Raw genomic sequence first — 24,107 nt, forward strand, 5'->3', positions numbered from 1 at the left:
TACTGCAAGCTGCGTGCCGTTGCAAAGTTTTGGCTGGTTGATATTTCGCAACATGATAATTGGCACGCCGATTTTGAAGGAAGGAGCTGGCTTTATGATAAATTTGTCCTTTGACTTTGAAAGTTGGCATAAATGGAGCTGTGATGATTTCTGCGCCAAACGACGTCATTTGGAAGCATGAGTTGTATTTCCTGATGTTAGATAGGAAATGCTTTGATTCTGCGGTATATCCGGCAAGCAAAGTTTGTAATGGCTCTGGTGGTTCTCCAAGTTGAGGCAGTTCAATTTTCCCAGCAGCGCAACACATTCCTACTGGTTGGCGATGTCGCAATGACCTATAAGAGCAAATAGGAGAGAACATGCAAATTGGAGAGGAGGCAGAAGCAGTGGATTGGCCTACTGGTTGGCGATGTCACAATGATCAGCAGGACTGGTTTTGAGGAGGCCTATTCTTCGATTTTAAGACAAACTTTTGTCCCCATATAGAACATAGTTACATAACAACGCTCGCGTATTCGAATGCAATGTTGTGTCAAAATTTCAAAGCAATCGGTGAAGAACTTTCGGAGATATAACGTCTGTTTCGAACGAACATTTACATTTTTATTTATATAGATTTTCAAAAGAAATGAAAGAAATGTAGCTAGACAAATTTGAATATATCAACTCCAATGCATACATTTGAAATGTGCGTGTGTGTGTGTTTCTACAAACTTCAACAAAAGCTGACCAAATATTTCCAATAAGCTTTTATTCACAGGTAGCATCTATACATCATCCATTCAAATGTTGAAAGTGTTGAAAGGTTTTCAATCCATTGTGTTATAGGAGACTAGTGTTTATTCTTCCAACGTTGTCGTGTTAGCAGAACCACCTCCATTTTTAACAGGAAACTGTAAAATCTCCATTGCACACCAAGCAAAATGTCATAATGCCCTGTATGAGAATGTCTCCTTGTGTGCATCCTTGCATCCTTGATTTCTAATATAAACAAGAGCTCTGGCTCCAGCTGTCTGTGTCGAAGTTAACTCTCTGTAACTTACTGTCAGGCCAAAGGTATTGTTTACAGGACTGTTTAGCATAATTAGCTATCCTCAGTGTTATGTTCTGATTGGTTAATGCTGCTAATGGGCCCTGCCCCTTGAAAGCTTTAATACTGTACCATATTCCCTATGTCTTTTGTCTGATTGCTCCCTTTGAAGAGACCAGGCCTTGATTATTAATCAATAAAGCGCTTTTGAACCCTCTGTCGTTGGAATGGTGGAGTCGTGCTTAAGGGCTGTTTGGATCTCGTCCTTGGGTGAAAAGAACATTGATCTAACAGTCGTATCAAACTTGTAGTATAATGTCAAAATCCATTAACCATGTGTTAACTTCCCAGAAGCAGGTAGATGATTTTAAAAGAGCTTGTACATCAGTAAATATTAAGGAGTGTTCTGATACACAATTTTTTCATATAATGACCTCCTCCCCAAAAGGGAGAACCAGTGGGCATTGCCAAATCATATGCTTAAAAGAAGCATTAGAACATAAGAAGAGCCATGCTGGATCAGACCAAGAGTCCATCTAGTCCAGCATTCTGTTTACACAGTAGCCAACCAGATGCCCACAAAAAAACTGCAAGTAGGACATGAATGCAACAGTACTCTGATACTGGCAGTAGTATATAGTCATCAGATCTGGGGGCTGTTTATACATCTTCTAAGCACCGCGGTGGATGCAAATCGGTGCTGCATCGATTATATGATGCAGCCGCTGATTAGCATCCACTGTGGGGTTTTCCTGGGAAGCTACATATTTCAAAAGTCAGGCACTTACTGAAGTGAGGTCACCACAGCCCTTCCGCTGTGTGATCTTGCTCTGGCGTCGAGGCAGGGGCATTCTAAGGCAGATGGTGACCCCTGATTGGTCAGAAGAAGCCAGGCGGAGGGCAGGGTGAGTCAAACGGCTACTGGAAAGCCTGAGCTACCTCTAGCCTTTGGGATTACCCATCAACTGCGGGGTTTAACGGGGAAGCCACAGCAACATGGCACCATCAAGGCAGGGCCCTAGTAGACTTCTCCCACGTTACAGCTCCATTATTTAGCTGACAGACAAATCTTTATTAAAGAGATGTTGCAGCATCAAATAGATATGAAACAAAAAGCTTTGCTATATAAGATGCAACCTAAACTCCATAAATGCTTCAGATACAGATAGCAGTACAGCAATCCATTGATTAGGAAAAATGGGACAATCCAGTTCCCTATTCCATTCCTGCTTATGACCCTCGCCTTCCTCAACCTGGGGCGCTCCAGATGTGTTGGACTGCATCTTCCAGAATGCCCCAGCCAGCACTGACTGGGGCATTCTGGGAGTTGTAGTCCAACACATCTGGAGTGCCCCAGGTTGAGGAAGGCTGCTCTATATCATATTTACTCACCAATAATAAGTATTTATAGACAAAGATCATAGGTCGATTTGCCTGACCAGACCCAACAAGAGCTTCAGTAACAACGGAGGCTCTGATGCTTATATTTATGATGTTTTTGATATTATGATTTTATTTTGTATTTAAATTGTTTTTATACATTTAATATAAGCTTTCCAGAGAGTATTGTGTTATTAATGGATGTCATACAATGTCATTAAGTAATTAATGGTATGTGTGGTTCATTGTCTGCACTGACTCATACCAATCAATTTATTAAAAATGTAAAATACTGCTCTGTGTATAAAGTGTCCTTTTATGATTGCTGCAAAGACCAACGAATCTCCAGTCTGTACATCTAGTTTCTGCTGGAAATGGGAAGAATGTTTTCTCCTGAGTTTTGGAAACTTGTACACCTGCCTGAAAAGGGGTAAGTGTGGAACCATGGCAGGCTCACCAATCAAAATGTCTGGGAATACACATAAAAAGTGAAGATGTTTTGCTGTTTTCCCCATTCAAATCCCGAAAGGAGACAGTATACAGGGAGGTGCCACTTCAATAGGAAATGTTATACATAGGAGAAGCTTTCTAGGGCCGTAGCTAGACCTAAGGTTTATCCCAGGATCATCCCGGGTTCATCCCTGCCTGAGCGCTGGATGCCCTGTGTGACACTTAGATGAACAGGTTTGACCCCTGGACAATCCAGGGATAAACCTTAGGTCTAGCTATGGCCTAAAGCTTTCTTTTGTTATGATGGAGCCAGTCTCATTCTCTTCCATGGTTACAAATGGACCTCTCAAAAGTTTAACCTCTTTCTCCACCTCTTTGGAAACCTGAAATTATCTTTTGTTTTCTGGAAAGTTCATAATTGTTAGTGTGTTCACCAACCTTATTTCATTAGATTCTTTTTTTCAAGTAGACAATCCTACCTCAAGGCAAGGCAATCTCCTCCATCTCTTCTATATAGGTCTGTGCAATTTTAAAATTTCTTATCATGAACACTATCAACAGAGGTAGGTAGGTTATTGCTCTCATGGAGATGGAAGATGGCAAGCCAGTTCAACTATGAGCTTTATCACACCAGTGTTATACTGTGCAATCACTGCGAATTGCGTGCAAAGGACTCCGAAGTTTTCCAGTTTATAATCTGCTTTTATTGTGAAGTACTCTGAAGTTTTCCAGTTTATAATCTGTTTTGACTGTGAAGTACTCCCATACATCCTGCTTTAATTGTGCTATAAAGCCAAAAGACCCGCCCTATTTTGCTACTAGTTTTGGAGCGAATCATTTGTTGTTTTCCGAGCGGCCACTCGGGGCGCAGGAGCAGGATTTGATACTCTTAAGCTTCAAATTAAACTAATGCTTACATCTGTGTACGTTTTAAAGATAAAGACATCAAAATTGGCACAGTAATAGATATTAAGGAGAGCTTTAAGCATACCAAATTTGAATCGGATTGGGTCATTCGTTGGTTTTTTAATGATTTTTTTTTACATTCCCCCCCTTAAACCCTTTTCCTGGTATGCAAAGGATCTTAGGAGCGCTGCCGCCCAGGGTGTGATTAGCTAGCAACAACAACAACAGCGTTTCGCTGTAGAGGATAATTCGAGGGAAACAGGTAGGTGGGATGAAGGCTTATCTGAGAAATCTCTCTATGCAGAGCAGTTCTCTCGCTGGGGGGGAAGGTTGTCTGTATCATCCTGAAAAAGTTGTAGCAGATGTATGCTAAAATTACAGTCTGCACTATATCTTGATAATAGCATTATTAACAAATTTGACATATGGGTGCCATTTGATCTCTCTCTCTCTGCGTGTGTCTTCTTAATCTTCAATACTGATCTTTTTATTGCTTGAGAACTGAAGAGGATTTAATTTGAGCCAGGATCCACCTTTGAATCGCTGTATTATTATTTAGCTTCAATGCTAAAAAAATTAATTTTCTCCACTCCCAAGGAGTAGCCACAGCAATTCACCTTATCTGGAATTAAGGGGACAGTGTTTCCGGGCCAAAGAGTATGTCTTCGGGGCATGCTAGAGCCCTGGAAATGTTTAAAGACAAAATTAGCTAACGTAACTAAGATCCTAAATTCTGATGGTATATAATGACTGTTAAGATTCTGAATATTTTAACATATTCAGGGAAAGATAATGTGGCACATAAAATGGGGAGAACAGCAACCCTTAAAAGATCAACTTTGTTATAAGATACACTGTGTCAGAAAATATTTTCAATAGTGAATACTTGACATTCAAAGATAATTACATTTTTATTTGAGGACTACTATATACAAATATCTTAGTATTTATTATTGCAAGTTCTCTCAAATGTAATTTCTCTTCTTCAAAGTCTGTCTGATAACACTGCTATCCATAACTATTTTAGGGGGGGGGGAGAGAATGGTGCATTTGGGAGGCGGTGGATAAAGTGCTATTAAGTTGCTTCAAAACATAATGTATCTGTTCAGCCAGTCAATCATATCCATTCGTGCTTCTTCAATGTAGGGCGCATCTTCAGGCTTCATGTCCTCAGGCTTATACTGAGCAAAACCATGAACTTGTTTGGGATAGACTTTAACTTTATAGGGTACTTTACAGTATTCCCTCAGTTTTTCTTCCAGTAAAGCAACCTTTAATATAAAACAAATTCATAGGTTATTTACAGGAAGTTAAAATTTAACTTCCTAATTATTTAGTCACGAGCAACCTGGATTTGTTGAAATCCAGGGCTAGGTTCATTGCAAACAACAACAGATTCCTTCATGTCAGAGTGTAAATTAAAAAGGAATCCTCTTGTAACACTGCCCTCGTCTATACGACAGCGGTATTGCTGCGCCCGGCGGAGCGAGCCAGGGTGCAGCTGCATTGACACTCCTTCCCAGTGTCTATATGGGAAAGAGCACAGTTGTGGGTTTACAGCCGCCTGCGTTCCCACCCACCCAAGGCACCTCAGAGCATCTGCGCCCCCTCCTCTCTGGTAAGTGGGGTTTTTTTAATGGGAAAAGTTTTTGTTTGTTTGTTTGTTTAGCTGTAAATGTGAAGGATCGCATTTACAGCTAACTGGGGGGAAAGGAGAGGAGATGTGATCCTTCGCATCTAAAGATTAAAATTTTTTAAAAATGGGGACAGGGACGGGGGGGGGAGGAACGGGGCAACCAGAGCGAGCTCAGAGGTAGGAGGAACAGAGCAGCCGGCTCTCCTACCTCTGAGCTCACTCTGGCTGCCCCATTCCTCTCCCCTTCATCTGCCCCCTTCCCCCTTTATTTATTTATTCTTTAAAAGCCTCCACAGAGGCGCGGAGCCTGGGTCCGAGTTAAAAAGTCAGGGTAAGTCCCCGACTTTTTTAGCGCAGAGCTTTGGGGCTTTGCCCCTGGATCGCTTCGGAGTGGTGGCTGCCTCAAGTACATCACCTGCTGTGCCACCACTCCGAAGCTACCCTGGGGTAAAGCGCCCGTGTAGATGTCCCCACTGTTGGCATGGTAGCCTCTGCCCTACTGCTTTAACCACACAAATGCAGCCATCCTCTTTTCTCATCTGTGGTGATAATATTAAATAAGAAATTTATTTATTTATTTATTTATAATTTATTTATAATTTATTTTATATAAATTTATTTTATATATATTTTATATAAATTTATAATATAATATAATATAAATTTATTTATAAATATAAAAATAAATAAATAAGAAAATAAGAAAAGTACCTCTTTTCTATCTATCTATCTATCCCTCACCAGTTGCAGCCTTTACTTAAAGATATAGAATTAAGAGAGGAGGTTTGAAGGACAATGCCATTCCATGGCTCCCATGGGGCTCTGACTCTATCTCTTTTTTAAAAACAAAAAAAACAAACCAAGTTTAAAAACACATCTCTCGAAACAGTATTCTGAGAACACAGTCTGAATATTTTAACAAATATTTTAAGTGTACAACTTATGGGTGGTAGTTCCATACCCATGGATACTCCAATGGATACTATCTTATTACATAGTCTCTATATCTGTACCTGATGCTTGTTAAAATTCCTCTAATCACTTGTTAGGATGGTATAGACTAGCTTACTATTGCCCTATTTACACATTCTGGAGAAGTGGGATAGGTCTGCGTATGCAAGCCCCACTTTGAACATCACTGTCCATGCTAGGCCCTGCCCATTCATTACCCAACTTTGCTGCATGGAGTGGAAAAGTTTGAATGGAGGTACTACATGAAAGTAGGGATTCGGTGTGATCCTTGTACTGTATTCTCTCTCCCATATATGTATTGCAGGCATATCAGTCATCAAGGAAGTTAGAATCTGAACACAATTGCTTACCTGATCAAGAGAAATTGTGTGATCATTTCCACCAAAAATAAAAAAGGTCGGATTCAGCAAATCATACCTACGATTAGAGTCCCTGATGATTCCTGAAACATATTTGAACAAAGACCTTACATCAAGTGATATGTTATTCAAGGTGAACTGCAAACTCAGAGAACAATGTCTTCTATTTACTTCAGCAGCATGTCTCTTCTGTTATGTTGTATGTTCGATATAAAAGTATTTCGGTTTTAACAACATACAAATGAAAACAAAAAAAACATTTGAGACTTGAATGATTCAGTACTATGGAACAGCTCAACTTGCTGTGCTACAAGTAGTGATTTATGCAACATCAGCAGACGTGAGATGTGATGTCAGGGAAATACTATATTCTCTGTTTAAAATTAACTTCACCAAACACAACCTTGTGCCAAAAAATCCCTATGGGTACAATCCTAGGCTTGTTGAGACAGAAGAAAAGTCACCAGTACAGCTGGTTGGGGAATTCTGGGAGTTGTGGGATTTTTTTTCTGTCTAAACATTCATAGGACTGTGCCCTAAAGCATGTTGCACACAAGGTTGTATGTATTCCCAGCAATAGCAGTGTAGAAGTAGAACTGGATAATCACATTGAAATTTGCAATTCATCCTTATGTGGAGTTAAACTAGAAAGTGCTTAGATATCCAAAAGCATATGAGCCTGTGCCAATTAACAAGCATTCTTCACTACCGTAGAAGGATACCCCAGCCTTTAATTCAGGATTTGTCAGCATCAAGTGATGTACAGCCATTCCACCCCAGGAAAACCCAACGATACCAATCTTCCTTGCATTGAACTGCTCCTTTAGATACGTCACAAAAATATCAGCTGTCCTAAGACATAAACAAAAGGATACTCAGACATCTATGCAAATATTGCAATGTCATAAAAACTTGCTCCTGTACATTCCCCTTCTGATTAAAAAAAAAAAGCATGTTCTTATAAAACATTGTCGCACTCAGGGGCTGCATTTATTAAATGTGGTTTATCAGAGGACCATTTCAGACTGTTTAAACTCATGTCCTCAAAAACTGGTTTTAAATGTATGCACATGCTCTTGTAAATGTCAGGGGTTCCTCATAAATAAACAAAAAGAGTGGCAATCAACAAAGTATTGGAACCCCATTTCTGAGTTTATAGAAACACAGAAGAGTAACGGAGCTCTCCGTGAGTCCCTGCCAAAGGAAGTGAGGCTTCTCCGCTTTGGCACCCCGGCTGTGGAATGAGCTCCCCAGAGACGTCCGCCTGGCGCCTACACTGTACTCTTTTCGTCGCTAGCTGAAGACCTTTTTATTTTCTCAGTATTTTAACACTTAATTTTAACTTAAATTTAAATTTTACAGTTCTAACTCTGTATTTTAATCTTATATCAGTTTTGCTGCGTGGTTTTATCCTGGTTGTGCTTTTTATATGGTATTTTGTATTTGTGTTTTTAACCTGTTGGTTGTTTTATTATGGTTTTAATTTTTGTGAACTACCCATAGAGCTTCGGCTATTGGGCGGTATAAAAATGTAATAAATAAAAATAAATAAATAAATAAAATCCTCCATTCTGCACACATATAGGAACAAATGAGCATGGAAGAATTATAGGAATTGATCATGTTGTAATGAGAGCTGAAACCTGTTAAGTCATCATGGTTATTTTAATATTTTAGACGAAGCCTGTAACTTGTGATCTTGGTTTACTAGGGTAACCATATGAAAAGGAGGACAGGGCTCTTGTATCTTTAACAGTTGCATAGGAAAGGAAATTTCAGCAGGTGTCATTTGTACATATGGAGAACCTGGTGAAATTCCCTCTTCATCACAACAGTTAAAGGTGCAGGAGCTATACTAGAGTAACCAGATTTAAAAGAGGGCAGGGCTCCTGCAGCTTTAACTGTGGTGATGAAGAGGAAATTTCATCAGGTTCCCCATATATACAAATGACACTTGCTGAAATTTCCTTTTCTATGCAACTGTTAAAGATACAGGAGCCCTGCCCTCCTTTTCATATGGTCACCCTAGATTTACTCTTAAATTGCTATTCACTTTTTACAAGGCATCTACAATAGGGTGACTATATGAAAAGGAGGACAGGGCTCCTGTATCTTTAACAGTTGTATTGGAAAGGGAATTTCAGCAGGTGTCATTTGTATATATATGGGGAACCTGTGAATACATAGGGTTTAAATAAAAATGTGTTTTAGCACAAACTTAACATTTGATTATCGATCTATTGGTGAGGGGGAGTGGGATTGGCTTCCCTGCTCCCCCACAGTGAAGATTCCCATGAGGGATCTCGGGGACATGGCACCAAGACCAGACCAACATGGGGGCTGCAAGCTGGCCACGTCTGGAGAGGTGGAAAGGGGTTCACATTAGCGGTCCACGCTGTGATGTGCCCCGGGGTGGTAGAAAGGTTTTCACACTAGCAGTCCATGCCGTGGTGTGTCCCTGGCCCTACAATCTACCACCAGTGCCCCTGGCATGTGGGCCAGGAAGGGGAATTGGTCAGCAGGCGGGCTGGCCGATTACAGGCTCCACGCCCTATGCTGCCGCCAAGCCTATTCAAGTGAGTCAATAAAGTTGTGGCCAATTTATTATCCAGTCACGCCTGTGTGTCTAATTCGTTCTCATCCCTTCACCAACCGGACCCAATAAGCACTGCTCTCACAAGAAAAGATACACATAGGGTTTAAATAAAAATGTGTTTTAGCACAAACTTAACATTTGATTAAAGCAAATACACCGTTAAGATAGTGGGCTCAGATGCATTCTGTCTCCTCCACCCATCTGACTATTTTAACCCCACTAGAATGGACAGAACATCCACTCAGTCACCATGTATTGTAGCCTGCCAAGTACTTTACAACCTGCTGTTTATGCAATCTCAGGCCGGCAACAAAGCCAGGAGCTCTATCAAGCCCCTGATGAACTAACATAGATGGCTGTTGGGCTGTGTTTGGCTTAATGGGTCACCAGTTGTGCAGGCCTCTTTTAGAACATGAATGATGCTTTGCTGAATCCCCTATAGACAAAAAAATAAATAAAAAATCCCCAAGGCCATGAAAACCTTGGTCCTTTATCTGCAATGCTGAGAAGAGGGGTATATTCTCATCAGCTCACATATGGCTGAAATCCTATGCAGACTTATTAGGCTGTAAATTCCATTGATCTCAGTGGGATTGATCTCCGATTAAATATACTGAGGATTACATCAGGGGTGCAGAACCTCTTACAGCCTGAGGGCCAAATTCTGGTTTGGAGAAGTTCTCAGGCACTGCGTTCCAGTGATGCATGGGACTGGAAAAAAAAGGGGTTTGGGCCAAAGGCAGGGGTGCAGGACCACAGCCCTTACTGTGAGGAACTAAGCCTTAGGAGCAGGGCCAGTGCCAGATTATTTTGCACCCTAGGCAAGGTGGGCTACTTGCACCACCCACCCCCCTGCCAAAATTCCCAACTTCAATTCAGTTGTTCAAGAAGAGTTTCTGAACTATTATATTTTCCTTTTATTATGTTTCTTCTTAAAACAGCTAATTTGTATAAAACTGTGACCCTTAAAGGGTAGTAGTGCGCACCTCTGAGGTCTGCACCCTAGGCGGCTGCCTAGTTAGCCTAATGGTAGTGCCGGCCCTGCTTAGGAGAAGCATTTCAGCCTTTCAGAATGGGAAAAAACAGTGTAAAAGCAGCAAACGATCTGGGGGGGGAAGGGGGGCAGTGGAAGGGGGCATGGCCTTCTAGGGACTCCCGGAAGGCCAAAAAGAGATCCTGAGAGGGCTTTTAGTGACACTCACTCATTGGTCTTCTGCTATAAAATACATGCGGAATTGCAGATGAGATTCTATACTTCTTCATGTGAAGCACTTTTGGGGCACTGTCTTAGGCATGTTTAGACAATTAAAGATCCTACAACTCCCAGCATTCCCCAGGGCTGGATTTGGCCCTAGGCCTGACATTATACACCTCTGTACTGCATGAACTGTAATGTAATTTTTTTAAAAAGCGTAATGGTTCTTTTAAAAATGCAATTTTAATACGATGTTTTTATTCTTTTATTCCGTTTGTTGTTCACCACTCCAAAATCTTTTGGATGGGGAACAGTATATAAGTATTGTAAATAAATACATAAATAACATGAATCACTACCACCCAAACTCCATTAAGTATTTCCTTGTAGTATTACTTAATTAACAGCATGCTTTCCTCATTTAATACTTATCAGTTATTAATACTTTTGAAATAAATATTAGCTTTACCTGTCCACTTTCATGGGATCTCGGTGGTTTAACCAGTCTCTAAAATCCTTCCATTTATCAGTAGGTTTCCAAGGTTCTTTTCCCAGAAAAAAGTCTGGGCAGATGGTTCTGTACAGAACAACAGTAAGATGTTACTTACAAGGTCTGTCCATCACAGGCCTTAGCTAGACCTAAGGTTTATCCCGGGATCGTCCCGGGGTCATCCCTGTTCATGTAAATGACACACAGGGGATCCCGGGAGCAGGCAGGGACGACCCCGGGACGATCCCAGGATAAACCTTAGGTCTAGCTAAGGCCTCAGATTAGTTCCCTGATGGGGAATAGTGTAGGTTGCAGAATTTTGTGGTCACTAGGCAAAAGCACCCTCCGTTCTTTCACCCAGAAGAGATGGAGCTTACACACTGAGCATTCTGTCACAGTGTCTATGAATTTCTTGCATGCCCTTTGTTGTGGCTGAGGAAATGGGACTTTTGCTAGTCAAGGTCCCAGCAAATGACCAGTGTTGCTCTACGCTTTGATGGGCAAGGGACAGGGCTGTGCAGCATTGCTTATGGAAAGTCCTGTTGATGCCATCAGATTCTTTATTTGTGAAGCAATTTCATTTTCAGACCTGCTAAAGACTTTAGAAAAACAACACTATACACCTCAGGATTTCAGATATATTATCTTCCCCAATATACATTTTGATATACAGTTCAGTGGCCTTGAATAAGGCATTCAGACAAAAAGTTCACATATATTCTTTCTGTATGAAAACCGACACATGCCAGATCAAACGTATTGAGTAGAGAACCTGAAGAGAGTAAAAAGAACGGGTTAACGTTAGCTTAGTTCCTTCAGTGTAGGCATTAAGAAGGCCTTTAATTTTTTTTCTTTTTACTGCTGCATTTCCTTAAAAGAATTGGTGGCTGTGAGCTTTTCTACATGAGACACCTACTATGCGCTCATCATTCCTTTCTCACAGTTGTTTATGAGTCTTTTAGACAATATTGTGACCTTCAGTTTCACTTCAGTTTGTAAACAGTACATTTGGGGGCGGGGGTAGAGCAGGGAAAATGGGGTATTATTTCTGATGGCAGAAAGAAAATGTTGTTTGTTCTATTCTGCTATACCACAGTGCCACCTAGAGGTTATGCAGCAGAAATGCAGGAAAGGAAACACTTTATTTAGTGCTCGGATCTCAATTCTGCACCAAAACCAGCAGATTAACAGCCTCGTCTAGACAAGCCCTGTGTGATCTACTGCAGTTTCCTCATACATTGGTTTGTTGCATCTAGTACACACTTACATGAACTGGCTAATATATTATTGTTTCATTCATTTTGCTTTATAAGGACTTGGCCCCCAAAAGAGGGATATACCGTATTTCTTTGATTCAAAGACACACTTCCCCCCCATATAAACATCTCTAAAAAGGGGGTGCATCTTAGAATCGAGGTGCGTTTATTATTTCTTAGAATCAAAGCTTTTTTTCTGTTGGTGGTACTGAAATTAGTGTGCGTCTTACAATCGATGGTGTCTTAGAACCGAAGAAATACAGTAAATACTTGGAATAATAATAATAATAATAATAATAATAATAATAATAATAATAGCTTACATATATCCATTAGATGCAATTATATCAGCAACATATCTGGTATCTGGGAACTGCCATCCGTATATGTCATGAACCACAATCACAGCTTTGTTTGTGTTGTAAGGGGGTTGGCAAATGTAAGCATTGATGTTCTTGACTTGAACGTCCTGGCCCTTGCACACATAATTGCTTCTGGTTCCGACGTCATATTGAAAAGGCAAATCTTTACTAGTCATTTTAAAAAACTGAAATGGAAACAAAATGCAATTAATAATATTTTTTAAAAAACACACCACACAAGCTATTGTAAAAAATACCACACCAAGCAACAGATGCGTACTTACCTTTGAGTAAACCCCATTGAACAGTGAGAGACTTACTAAAATGGGGTTCACCTTTACTCAAAGGTAAGCATGCATGGGATTTTAGTATGACTTGGATGTAAATGCAGTTGAAATCAATGGGATTTACTCTTGAGTGAGGGAACCAGCCGATCTCTGTTTCATAAACTTGGAGATGCACAGCTCATAGGAAAGGAAAATCAATCCTTCACACTGATGAATTATTCAGGAAAAGGGTTTAAGGGGGGAAATTAAGAAACTCCTAAAAAAATCAAGGGATGAACCAATTTGATTCAAAATTGGACTGGCTAAAGCCCTCCTTAAGAGCTATCACCATGCCAAGTTTGATCTCTTTATCTTTAAAACTTATGCAAATGTAACCATTTTGGTTACCATGGAGCAAAGGAGGGGACCTGACCACCTTTACAAAAGAAACTGCCCAACCTTTGAAATGAGGAAAACAAACTTTCACTCCTTCCCCCTTGTAAACCTTTCCCAAAGGGTGGGACAGGAGATTTCACCAGCACTCCAATAGTAGCGCTCCAGGTGAAAAGATACATGAGCTGAACGAGCACAACAACTCACAGATGTGAAAGTGCCCAGCACTCAACTCGCTAAGGAAATTGAGGGGGAAATGGCGGATGAAAACTGGATAAAAAAGTAGGTGTGATGGAGTCTCTCTGACTACTAATCAATCTTCCCTGGCTTCAAACTGTACTGTATGGATTGCAATGCTGTGTGTGCTGGTTAGGGAAGTCTGCCCTTAGTGGCTCAAGATGTTACTGCAGGCTTCAATCACATGGGCATATTTAAACCAATTACATTTTTTATAAACAAAATAATTCTGAGATGTACACCCTTAGAGGGTGTCCTCAATATATATGCCCAGTTTTAGGTGTCTAGGTTTCACAGTTATGACACTATAGTGCTGATGGATGGACAGACAGACATCCTCTTTTATTATTATAGAAGATATAGGATGACTCAAAAATATGAACACTTATATGAGAGATTCAACAATATTAAAATATAATGGCATAAAATAACCAACATTTATAGCATTCAATAGTAACTGTATGATGAAACATGCAACTATACTTTTTCTGCACACCTTCAGTGCTACCTCATGATTTTTCAAGAATAAAAAGTCTATAGCTTTCCATAACTTACTCTAAACAGTGAACTCCATTGGGTATCAGCTGTGCCTTGCTTATGATACATAACTGCAAATGAGCACATGGCTGCCATTTTGAAATGCAAATTTGAGGGTGTTCCCATGCTACACTTTTGTCAGATTTTGGATATGCGATTCAGCTATCATTTCTGAGTGGGAAACACTTTCAAATCATTCTGTTACAATTCTCCCCAAACCCAGTATCTGTCCTAGACTAACCAGGAAGCAGCAGTGGCTGGAAAGAAACAAGTGTGGTTTGGTTTTTAAAGAAAATTGATGGCGGCATCCCTTTGTATTCCACCCTTGGCTCAGGTTGAGTGGCTTTTTGAAACACTACAAAAACCTGCTAGACCTGTTTTCCAGAGACAATAGTGGCACTACACTATTGGCAATAGAACCTCTCTGACTCTTTAATTGCTCTAATAAACTATTGTCTGTCTCCTGACACTTTTGTGGTTTAGTGTTCCAGAGTACTATCTTATAAGACAAGACAGGGAAAGAGAAGACTGCTCAGAAAACAGAAAGAGGTTCAAACCAGAGAGACAAAGGCCGTTGCTAGACGAGGAGTTAGCCCGGTGTGAGGCCCGGACTCCCTGCTGTGCATCCAGATGACGCACAGGGGATCCCGGGGTCAGGCTGGGCTAAGTCCTTCCTTGACTGGATCTGCTTATGGCCCGGCTTTTCTGCAGCCCCGGGCTGAGGCCGGGGCTGCGGAAGGTGTAGCTACTTCCGTGGCTTTTCCCGGCTGCTCACTTACATGCGAGTAGCCGGGAGACGCCACGCACTGGGCACAGCACTCCATAGGAGCGCTATGCTCATCGGGCTGAGGGGTGGAAATCACGGGTGAGGAGATGGGGGCCGGGGGAAAGAGCGGACCCAGCAGGAGAGATGGGGGGAAGAGCGGAGCCAGAGTGGGGAGATCACGGATGGGGGGGCACGGAGGGAGCATCGGACATGGCAGGCAGGTGATCGGGTAGGCATGGCGAGTGGGCAGGGGGGGCATCAGACATGGCAGACGGGGGGAAGAAGAATGGGGCCAGGGCATGGCGGACCGGGGAAGGGCATGGCAGACGGGGGATAGAAGAACGGGGCCAGGGCATGGCAGACGGGGGACGGGCATGGTGGACGGGGGGGAAGAAGAATGGGGCCAGGGCATGGCGAGCGGGGACGGGCGAGCGGGCAGGGGGTGGACATGGCGAGCGGGGCCAGGGCATGGCGAGCGGGGATTGGCGAGCAGGCAGGGGGTGGGCATGGTGAGCAGGGATGGGCGAGCGAGCGGGGGGCGGACATGGCGAGCGGGGGGAGGATGGGCGAGTGAGCGGGCAGGGGGGCATCAGACATTGTGGGGGGAAATCAGGGGCAGGGGCAGCGTGGAACCCTTTAGTTTTTTAAAAAAACAGACTTACCGTTCCGTCGGTGCACTCCTGCGCACATGGCCCTTTAAAGCAAAAACAAAATGGAGGATGCGACGGGGCTTTCCCTTACCCCGTTGCATGTTACATGTGGAAAAGGGCAATGGCCTGCACTAGCTGTAGCGCGGCGTCGCCCCTACTCCCCACCGGATTATCAGGTAGGTCTAGCAAGGCCCAAAGACATCTGTAAAGAACCTCTGGAATACTGAGCCAGGAGCAAGACTATACAAAGCTAAACAGTGGGTCTGCCAATTTTGAAAGGCATCAGGAAGAAACGACAATTGAGAGGAACCTGTTCCTTTCAAATTACATAATGAAATGTCTAAATGTAACCATGTAATAATTGTTTTGCAAAAATTCCAAAGTGAGAATGGGAGAGGTTACTGGAAACAGACTGTCTATTTACAACATAAAATGTATGATATCACATTGATGGTACTGTGTTGATTTAAACAGGGGTTAGTAGTAGTTGTAGTGACAGTTATAATAGTAATGGTAATGATTATGAAAATGGAGAAAAGTCTGTTCAGCATCCTTGAAGCAGAAATATGCAAACCAGAAACAGACAAAATGAATACCAGAAACAAGCTGTAATTAATAATCAACATTCAAAGCAGAATGCTGTTGTTATCGTATCTGGAGTGGATGGCCAAAGGGCGGGGTGCATCAAAGTGGTAATGACTAAAAAAGCCTTGCAGTTTGACACAGAAATGTGGATCGGTTTCAAAATCAGAGGAGTGCTACTAACCTAAAGATTAAACCATCATAATTGTCTGGTGCACTGATATCATTCAACTGCCTCCAGGCAGCACGCTTGATGAAAGGGATCTTAGTGGAAATGTTGGTGTACCAAGAATATATTGGGGCGGGGACTATCTTGGAGGTGATACAAAAATTCCGATCCGTAGTATGAGGCAACAAAGCACGTGTTTGCACTGAAGAGAGGCAAGGACTGCAAGAAAGCCTTTTCATGCACTGTTTATGGTTAGTTGCTGCATTGTTTTGTACTAGTTTTCATTGTAAGCTGCTTCACACATTGTAGAGAAGTGTGGTGGGTATAAATGTTTTAAGTAAGTAAATGAATTGGCAAAAATTGAGTAAATATAATATACAGAGGAGCTGTAGGGTCACATCCCACCTGCTTCTGCTGGTTCTATGCATCTGATGTGCTGTCACATGCAGTCTTCCCCAAACTGGTGCCCTCCATAAGATTTGGACTAAAACTCCCAGCATTCCTGATGATTAGCCAAGTTGGTTGGGGCTGATGGGAGTTGATGTTCAAAACATCTGGAAGGCACCAGGTTGGGGAAGGCTAATCCTGTAAGAAAACTACACACTAAAGTAACACAACGGCGAGATGCTGTTGTGGGGCATTGGGGAGGAGTCCCTCATCGTCATCCACATCATGTGTCACATCCAATTGGTGTCATGTCACACAATAACATTCCACAGTGAAATTACAATATTGTTGTTGAAAGTTACGCAGTGTTATTTCCACAACAGAATTACAATCCCTAAAGAAGATGTACAGGCTGTTCAAGGCAAATGGATAACAAGCGACCATTTATTTTGCTTTAAACTGTCTGGAGAGGCTTTTATAGAAATAGAGGAAATCTACACGTGGATTCGAAGGCGCACTCCAGACGCAGACAAGCGCCCTGAAGCTCCACATGTAGACCCTGGCTTTGAGAGGCAGGAAAAGACGCCTTTTCTATTCTCCTCAGTTCTCAACGGGGAGATTCCCAGCTGCTGTTGATCAGCTCGGGATTCAAATACTGAGCGCGCTTACACGCGAGTAAATCCTGTTGAACCCAATTGGGCTTCTGAGTAGACATGTATATAGGATTGCCTTGCTTATGCTCTCTCTCTCTCTCTCTCTCTCTCTCTCTCTCTCTCTCTCTCTCTCTCTCACACACACACACACACACACACACACACACACACACACACACACACACACGCTGTTCGACCATCCTGTATATAGGATTGTCTTGCTCGTCCGGGAAACTCCTCGCATTCACCCGCAACGCTGCTGCTCTGCTGTTACCATGGAGAGACCAGGGAGTGGGAGGGGAGGCAGCGGCTGGTCGAACAGTGTGTGTGTGTGTGAGAGAGAGAGAGAGAGAGAGAGAGAGAGAGAGAGAGAGAGAGAGAGAGGGAGGGAGGGGCAGCACGAGCAAGGCAATCCCATATACATGTCTACTCAGAAGCCCAATTGGGTTCAACAGGATTTACTCGCATGTAAGCGCACTTCTGGATGTTCATCTGATCTTCTGTATGTGTGCAAGTCAGGAGGTCATATGAACGTGCAGAAATTGGGGTCAGGGGTGGTTAAAGCAGGGTGAATGTAGAAAGTAACCAGAAAAGGCCTTCTCCAGTACCATGTGTTACAGACCATGGGTTGGACCCATATTTATACACATGCAACTGGGCTGGTGGAAGCAGACTTCTCTACCTGCTTTCCCGCATAACAGCTCCTTAAGGCCCCTGAAAATGGGTCAGTGGGTCCTGCAGTGATGGAGAGGAGATCCCCCCTCCAAAATGGGGTGTATGCACTTTCTATGAGTGGGGTCCTTCTCTTGACAAAAGGCAGGTCCTGAATCCAACCCATATACGGTATTTCAGAATAATAAAAATTGTGGCCAGTCTAACTCCCAACTCAAAGCACAGCTCCTGTAAGCCCAATTCCACTGCACTCTGTCTTCTCTCAGGCCCCTCCATAACTCATCACATGGGTTGTTCCACTGGTTAAACCCTATGCTGCATCTTTCCTCTGTATCTCTCGGCAGCTAGCTGTTTTAAGTTCCCGGTAGAAGAAAACCAGGATTTTTTTTTTAAAAAAAAACCTTTAAGAAAAGGTCAGCAGTGAAACTTAACATTTCTATGGCCTGTTCAGACAACACGCTAAACCATGCTGCTTAACCACAAAATGGTCATTAAAGTTAATGTGTTCCATTAACCATTTTGTGGTTAAGCAGCATGGTTTAGTGTGTTGTCTGAAAGGGGCCAATATAGCACTCAAGCATTAAGAAATTCTCTGTTTGACCTAATTTCTTGTTTCTCTCCTCAGTGGACCCAGAAAACAATAATTCACCATCTTCCTTCCTATATCCTTTTACAGTACAAATTTAAGCATGTCTCATTTTGTTTAGACTTACTCCCAGGTAAGTGTATACAGGATTGTAGCCTTAATCTGTTCTTTGTGAATTTTCTATTCCTTAGGCTAAGCATACCTTTCTCCGTCATCATTCTCCGTCAGCTCCATATTTTAGAACCATTGTTTATCTTTGTAGCTCTCCTTTGAATTAACATTGTTCTTGCCTTACTAGTATAATCATACTGTTCTTTGACTCTAGGCCTTGCTAGACCTACCTGAAAATCTGGGCATGTGGAGGGGTAGCGCGGGCTGTCACTCCTATCCACACATGAGATGTGGCAGGCTACAGGAAAGCCCTGTCGCATCCACCATTTTGTTGTAGACTTAAAGGGCTGGGCAGCAACAGTAAGTGTTTTTTTTAAAAGGGTTCCCCACTCCCCCGCCCCCGATTTCCCCCCCATGGCCGAAATTCTCATCCCCACTTCCCTCCCCGCAATCTCTCCCCCTGCCCCGATGGGCCCAGTGCTCCTGTGGAGTGCTGCGCCCCATCCGCCGCTTTTCCTGGCTACTCGTGAGTAATTGCGGTAGCTGGGAGAATTGGCAGACCCATCTACATGCCCACGGTATCAGGCTCAGCCCGAGACCACAGGAAATACCGGGCCACAAGCGGTGCTGGTTATCCCGGGCCAAGAGAGGGTTACCCCTGCCTGAGCCCGGGATCTTCTGTGCGTCATCTGGACGCACAGGGGTGGGCCCGGAGCTTGCACTGGGCTAACCCGTCGTCTAGCAAGGCCCTCTGTCAGTCCTCCAGAAGCTGCGTTGAGCCTAATTTCCTTCAACACTACTGAACAACATTCGCTTCTTCTCCTCAGGCCTCAAGCCCATCTTCTTCCTTCTTCCCCTACATTTTAAAACCCAACTTTTCCTAGGTCTGCATCTTTTCCTCTTCCTACACCTCCACAGAGCGTTTGCCTCCACCAGCCTCTCTGCAAACAATATGGCCGCTTTGAGAATGGGCTCTGTTCACAAAGCCCAAGGCTCTCCCTCTGTCCCCACCTTTGTGTTTTTCTCCCTGCAGAGCAACATGAGAGCTGTAGTTCCTCGACTGCTACAGGCTCCTGGCCAAGTCGTGTAAACATACTGTTTGGCTATTAAAGCTAGCAGTTGGGCTGCCCTCCCTTGTTTGGCGCAGAGGAAATTAATTGCTATTAAAGTTCAAGCTTTGAATTTTTTAGAACTTTCAAAATTTTCTGCACATCTGCGCTGCACAGGCTTCAGTTTTTTAAACAATGAGCAAAATCAGTCTGGTAGAGCTTGTCATCCCTAGATTTCCAGTTTATTTATTTTAGCCTTTCTAGGGTGGCTTCAAATCTGTGTGGTTTCAGTTAGATGATGCAGACACAAATTCAAAGCAAAGGGCCCAAAATGTGCAGCTGAAAAATCGAGGCTCACCCCGACTTTTCCAGCCAGAGCCAGGGCAGCCCGGCTCTTTTGTCAGTCTGTCCTCACTCAGGAGCTGCTCCGGAGGGCTGGGCTGGGCTGGTGAGTAGAATGGCTATGCCCCGCACTGCCTTGCCTAGGAGAAGAGTATTTTCTTTCCCCAAGTTGCCTCCTCCTTCTAAATTATTTTCTCTCCCCACCACCAGCTGCCACTGCCTCCTCCTCCTGAATTATTTCCCCCCCCCCCGACCTGCCTCTGCTGCCACCTTCTTTTAAAAAACATTGTCTCCCTCACAACTTGTGCCGCTGCCTCCTCCTTCTCACCCTAGTCTCAGGGAGAGACGGGAAGTGGGCAGATGTCAGCACTCCTTGCTATTGGTCGGTATAAAAATGTAATAAATAAATAAATAAATATAAATAAATAAATTAAAAATCCCTAATTTTGGAAACACCTAAGTCAGCCCCTTTTTGAAAAAAATAGTTCTGAGTACTCTACAGCTTAGGTAGGTCCAAAAAAACCTTTATGTTATTTAAACAAGAAAAGAAAACAAGATGAAATCCCTTTGCCTCTATCTAAGGCCCTTACAAATGTCTTTCTGTATACTTTTAGTGATTGGGCCACTGACGAAGACAGAAGTCGAAATGCATACGGCCAGAGTCAAATGAGCACCAGTTTTAGTTTATTACTTTATCTGTAAATGTATTAGAGCGCTCTTTGGAAGTATTAATAATTTAACTTCATTTGTATTGAATTTTAATTCATAATCATATCCTTAACTTCTTTTCTTTTAATTTTCTTTTTTTAGTTAAGGTTAGCACCTTGGTTTTTGTGCAGCCATAAATTATACCCCGCGCTTGCTCCTTGGCGTGGGGATTATCTGGTGCAACCCCGTAGGCATGAAAGTGTGGGGTTTTGGGGGAATGCGGTTTCCAACTCCCTTCAGCTATAGCCAGCATGACTAATGGTCAGGAATCCTGGGAGTTGTAGTCCAAAACAGCTTGGAGAATCCCTCATTTTATGTCATACATAAAGCTGGTAAGCATGCAGACCATGCCATCATATAAGAATGAAAGCATCCACCACTACCAACTACTGCAAAAACATGCTTCTGATTACCTCTTAACTCTATCCATTGTTTTTTTATTTCATACGGCAGCTTTTCTTTTTCTCTAATATAAAATGATTATACCTATCCTGGTTTTGTTTGGGGGATGAACTAGACCCAGGACAAGTACAATGTTTTATGTTAGAGTAGTTTTTGTTGAACAAAGAAGATGCAAACATTTGAATTTTACATATATCATCTTCAAGTTGGAACCTCATTCACCACTAGATTTTTGTCCATTCAAAGTAATCACCTACTTTATGCCTCACATTCTCTGGTATTTACATAGCAATAAGTCAACACAATAAAAATAACTTATTTGAAAGATCAACTGTTTGTAGAAAGAAACCCAAATATTGGACTGACGCTGGGGAGGAAATATAGAATTCATAATCTTCTAAAATTAAGGAGGTTATAGAATTTAGATGTTCATTCTGCTGGGCAGGTTGTTCTTTTGCAATACCGTAATATTTGTAACATTCTTCATGTTGTGATATTCTGAAATACAGCGCAGCCGTTAAAAACATGGGACAGTATCCAATAGGGCTGTTGAGCTTATGCAATTGACGTAGTGCTAGCATAAGCGAACTCTAGTGCATTGCTCTAACAGGCACTCATGTTAGTGCTATATCAATTGCATCAGTGCAGCAACCATGTTGGATTATTAGTAATCATAATAATAAGTAATAATAAGTAATATTATTATTATTATAAGTAATAATTTTAGAATGCTTTTAGGATGTTTTAAGGATGTTTTAAAGATGTTTTAATCATGTATGGTATGTTTTTAATCAGTTTTTAATGTGTATTTTATATCATGTTTTTATACTGTTTGTTTTATATGGTTTTAGTTTTTGTGAACCACCCAGGGAACTTCGGCTATTGGGCAGTATAAAAATGCAATAAATAATAATAATAAATAAATAATAATACTAACTGTGTTAGTACTATTATTTGAAATAAGACTTAAGACAACTCTAGAGCGAGAGTTTAGGCTAGAGTGACCAGATACAAAGAGGGCAGGGCTCCTGCAGCTTTAGCTGTGGGGATGAAGAATTCATCCCCACAGCTAAATTTCACAGGTGCTGCATGCATACAAATGACACCTGCTGAATTTCCCCTTTGTAATACAGGAGCCCTGTCCTCCTTTTCATATGGTCACCCTACAACCAAACCTTTCTAGCCACAACACTATATTGGCAGTTTCTTTCATGTATACCAGTACTACATAGTGTCTCTGTTCTTCTTTTGATTTTTGCAGATTTCTTGCTTACATTGCAGCAAATCTGCTATGACTCAAATGTGGAGTCAGGTCTGGTGGTAATGTAAAATGACATTCTCCATCCTTCACAAAACATTTATGCTGACATCAGTTACACAAGCTGAAGCTAATCATCACTGTCTGTACTTTCTGCATTTCATTTCCCTCTGACCTCACTGTTTTCCATTCCTCACTCAACACACACACACACACACACACACACACACACACACACACACACACGGTTTATATCCTTATATGTCAGGATAACACTTCTTCCATCTGATGAAGTGGACCACAGTCCACAAAAACTTCTACCATAACAGGTTAGTTAGTTTTTTAAGGTGCTGCAAGACTCTTATCTTACTTAACATTTATATAGCACTTCTGAGAGTTCAAAGGACTTCACATGCTATATCACCTTGTAAATCGCTGTAAAATAGGTCACCATTATCTAGATATTGCAGATGAGATGGGGGCTGAAGGCCACCTAAGGCCACCTAATGAATTTGTGGCAATACTGGGATTTGAAGCTGAGACCACTACACTACAGCAGCTTCAGCTGCAACATCTGCCAGTGCTTGGATCTCCTTCTTTCAAATAGCACTACCACTTCTCTCCCTCGGGAAAGTTTGGGAGGCATGTCTGCCCTACCTGTACATACCTGGATTGGATTACCTGAATCCAAGGAAGACTCCTTTGGTGAAGGCAGAAACTTGCAAGATGTCAACTGATGTTAAAAGCAGCAATGATCTCTTTATAGTTTGTTGCTCAGTTTCCAGCTCCACTGCTCTTGATGTTCAGGGAGATATAAAGTTGTAACGAGGAAGAAGCTGCCTTAAAATTAAATGCCTGATCTAGAAATACAGGAAAGGGGAGGAGACATGATTCAGAGAGGCAGGTGTCACTTGTTCCTCAAGTTTTGTTTTTTGGCTTTGCCTTTTACAGAGAGGGGAAATAATTTCCAGACTAGATGCAAAGAGGAACACAATGAGCAATTTTCACTTTTACCACAGACAGCTTTGATTTGTTTTTGTTTAAGCAAAGAAGATAAGCCCCATGATGTGAGCAGCCTATCCTAATAAATTGGGCATTATGTTGTTATTCTGCTGCTGTTTGGGAAGGTATGTGTGTGCATGTGCATACATAGATATTTGATAATACGCATACAGATCTAGATCAACACTGCTCTGTGTATTCTATTTATTTACTCATTCGTTAATGGCACAATCCTATGAAGATAGTCACGAGTCTCCAAACCTGACTGAGAATTCGATGCAGGGCGGCTGGAGCATGAAAGAGACCTTCACCTCTGTGCTCCAGCTTCCCTGCATTGTAGCTCCAGTCTTAGAATCAAGCTGCACAATCAACTACTGATATATCATGCTACTGGATTGTATCACTTTATGAGTGCCTTCTCTCTGATATACTATTATTATATATGGTGGGTTGTTGTTTTTTAGTGGGGGAGAATTAAAACATTTGATTCTCTCCCTCACAGTAGCCTGAAATGATGCTGTGCTGCAACAGATATACATCCAGAATCGGGTGATCTCATGTTTAAGCTTTCAATATCATCCCCTAACAGCACAGCCAATTTTAATCTTCCTTCCTAGAGAACTCCCTTCTGAGGGATCTATATTTTTCATTTGTTTTGGAAGAGGAGTATTTTAAGTATCTCCAGCTAATTTTACTTATTTATCA

The 24,107-nt window shown here is 42.1% G+C and overlaps 1 protein-coding gene across 2 annotated transcripts; it reads right to left on the reverse strand.

The window, feature by feature from the left end:
* Positions 1 to 4,798: 4,798 nt before the first annotated feature.
* Positions 4,799 to 23,229, reverse strand: LOC134401039 (carboxymethylenebutenolidase homolog). Of its 2 annotated transcripts, none has more exons than XM_063129738.1 (6): positions 23,082 to 23,229; positions 12,594 to 12,817; positions 10,994 to 11,101; positions 7,443 to 7,585; positions 6,725 to 6,816; positions 4,799 to 5,037 (listed from the first exon to the last, which is right to left on the reverse strand). In XM_063129738.1, exons 2-6 carry the CDS (start codon positions 12,806 to 12,808, stop codon positions 4,852 to 4,854), a joined length of 744 nt encoding a protein of 247 aa, XP_062985808.1. In that variant the 5' UTR covers positions 12,809 to 12,817; positions 23,082 to 23,229; the 3' UTR covers positions 4,799 to 4,851. The 2 variants fall into 2 exon arrangements, with proteins under 2 accessions (XP_062985808.1, XP_062985807.1); XM_063129737.1 differs by having other exon boundaries at positions 23,068 to 23,229.
* Between the last annotated feature and the right edge of the window lie 878 nt (positions 23,230 to 24,107).

The sequence above is a fragment of the Elgaria multicarinata genome, chromosome 7 (assembly GCF_023053635.1).
Source record: "Elgaria multicarinata webbii isolate HBS135686 ecotype San Diego chromosome 7, rElgMul1.1.pri, whole genome shotgun sequence".
NCBI lineage: Eukaryota > Metazoa > Chordata > Lepidosauria > Squamata > Anguidae > Elgaria > Elgaria multicarinata.

Excerpts from the sequence above, each read along its gene's own strand:
- LOC134401039 (XM_063129738.1), bottom strand. The coding sequence starts at position 12,808 with ATGACTAGTAAAGATTTGCCTTTTCAATATGACGTCGGAACCAGAAGC. Across the intron at positions 11,102-12,593 it reads ATTGCATCTAATGGATATAT|AACCATCTGCCCAGACTTTT; the intron begins GTAAGCTATTAT and ends TGTTCTGTACAG. Across the intron at positions 7,586-10,993 it reads GATCCCATGAAAGTGGACAG|GACAGCTGATATTTTTGTGA; the intron begins GTAAAGCTAATA and ends TTTATGTCTTAG.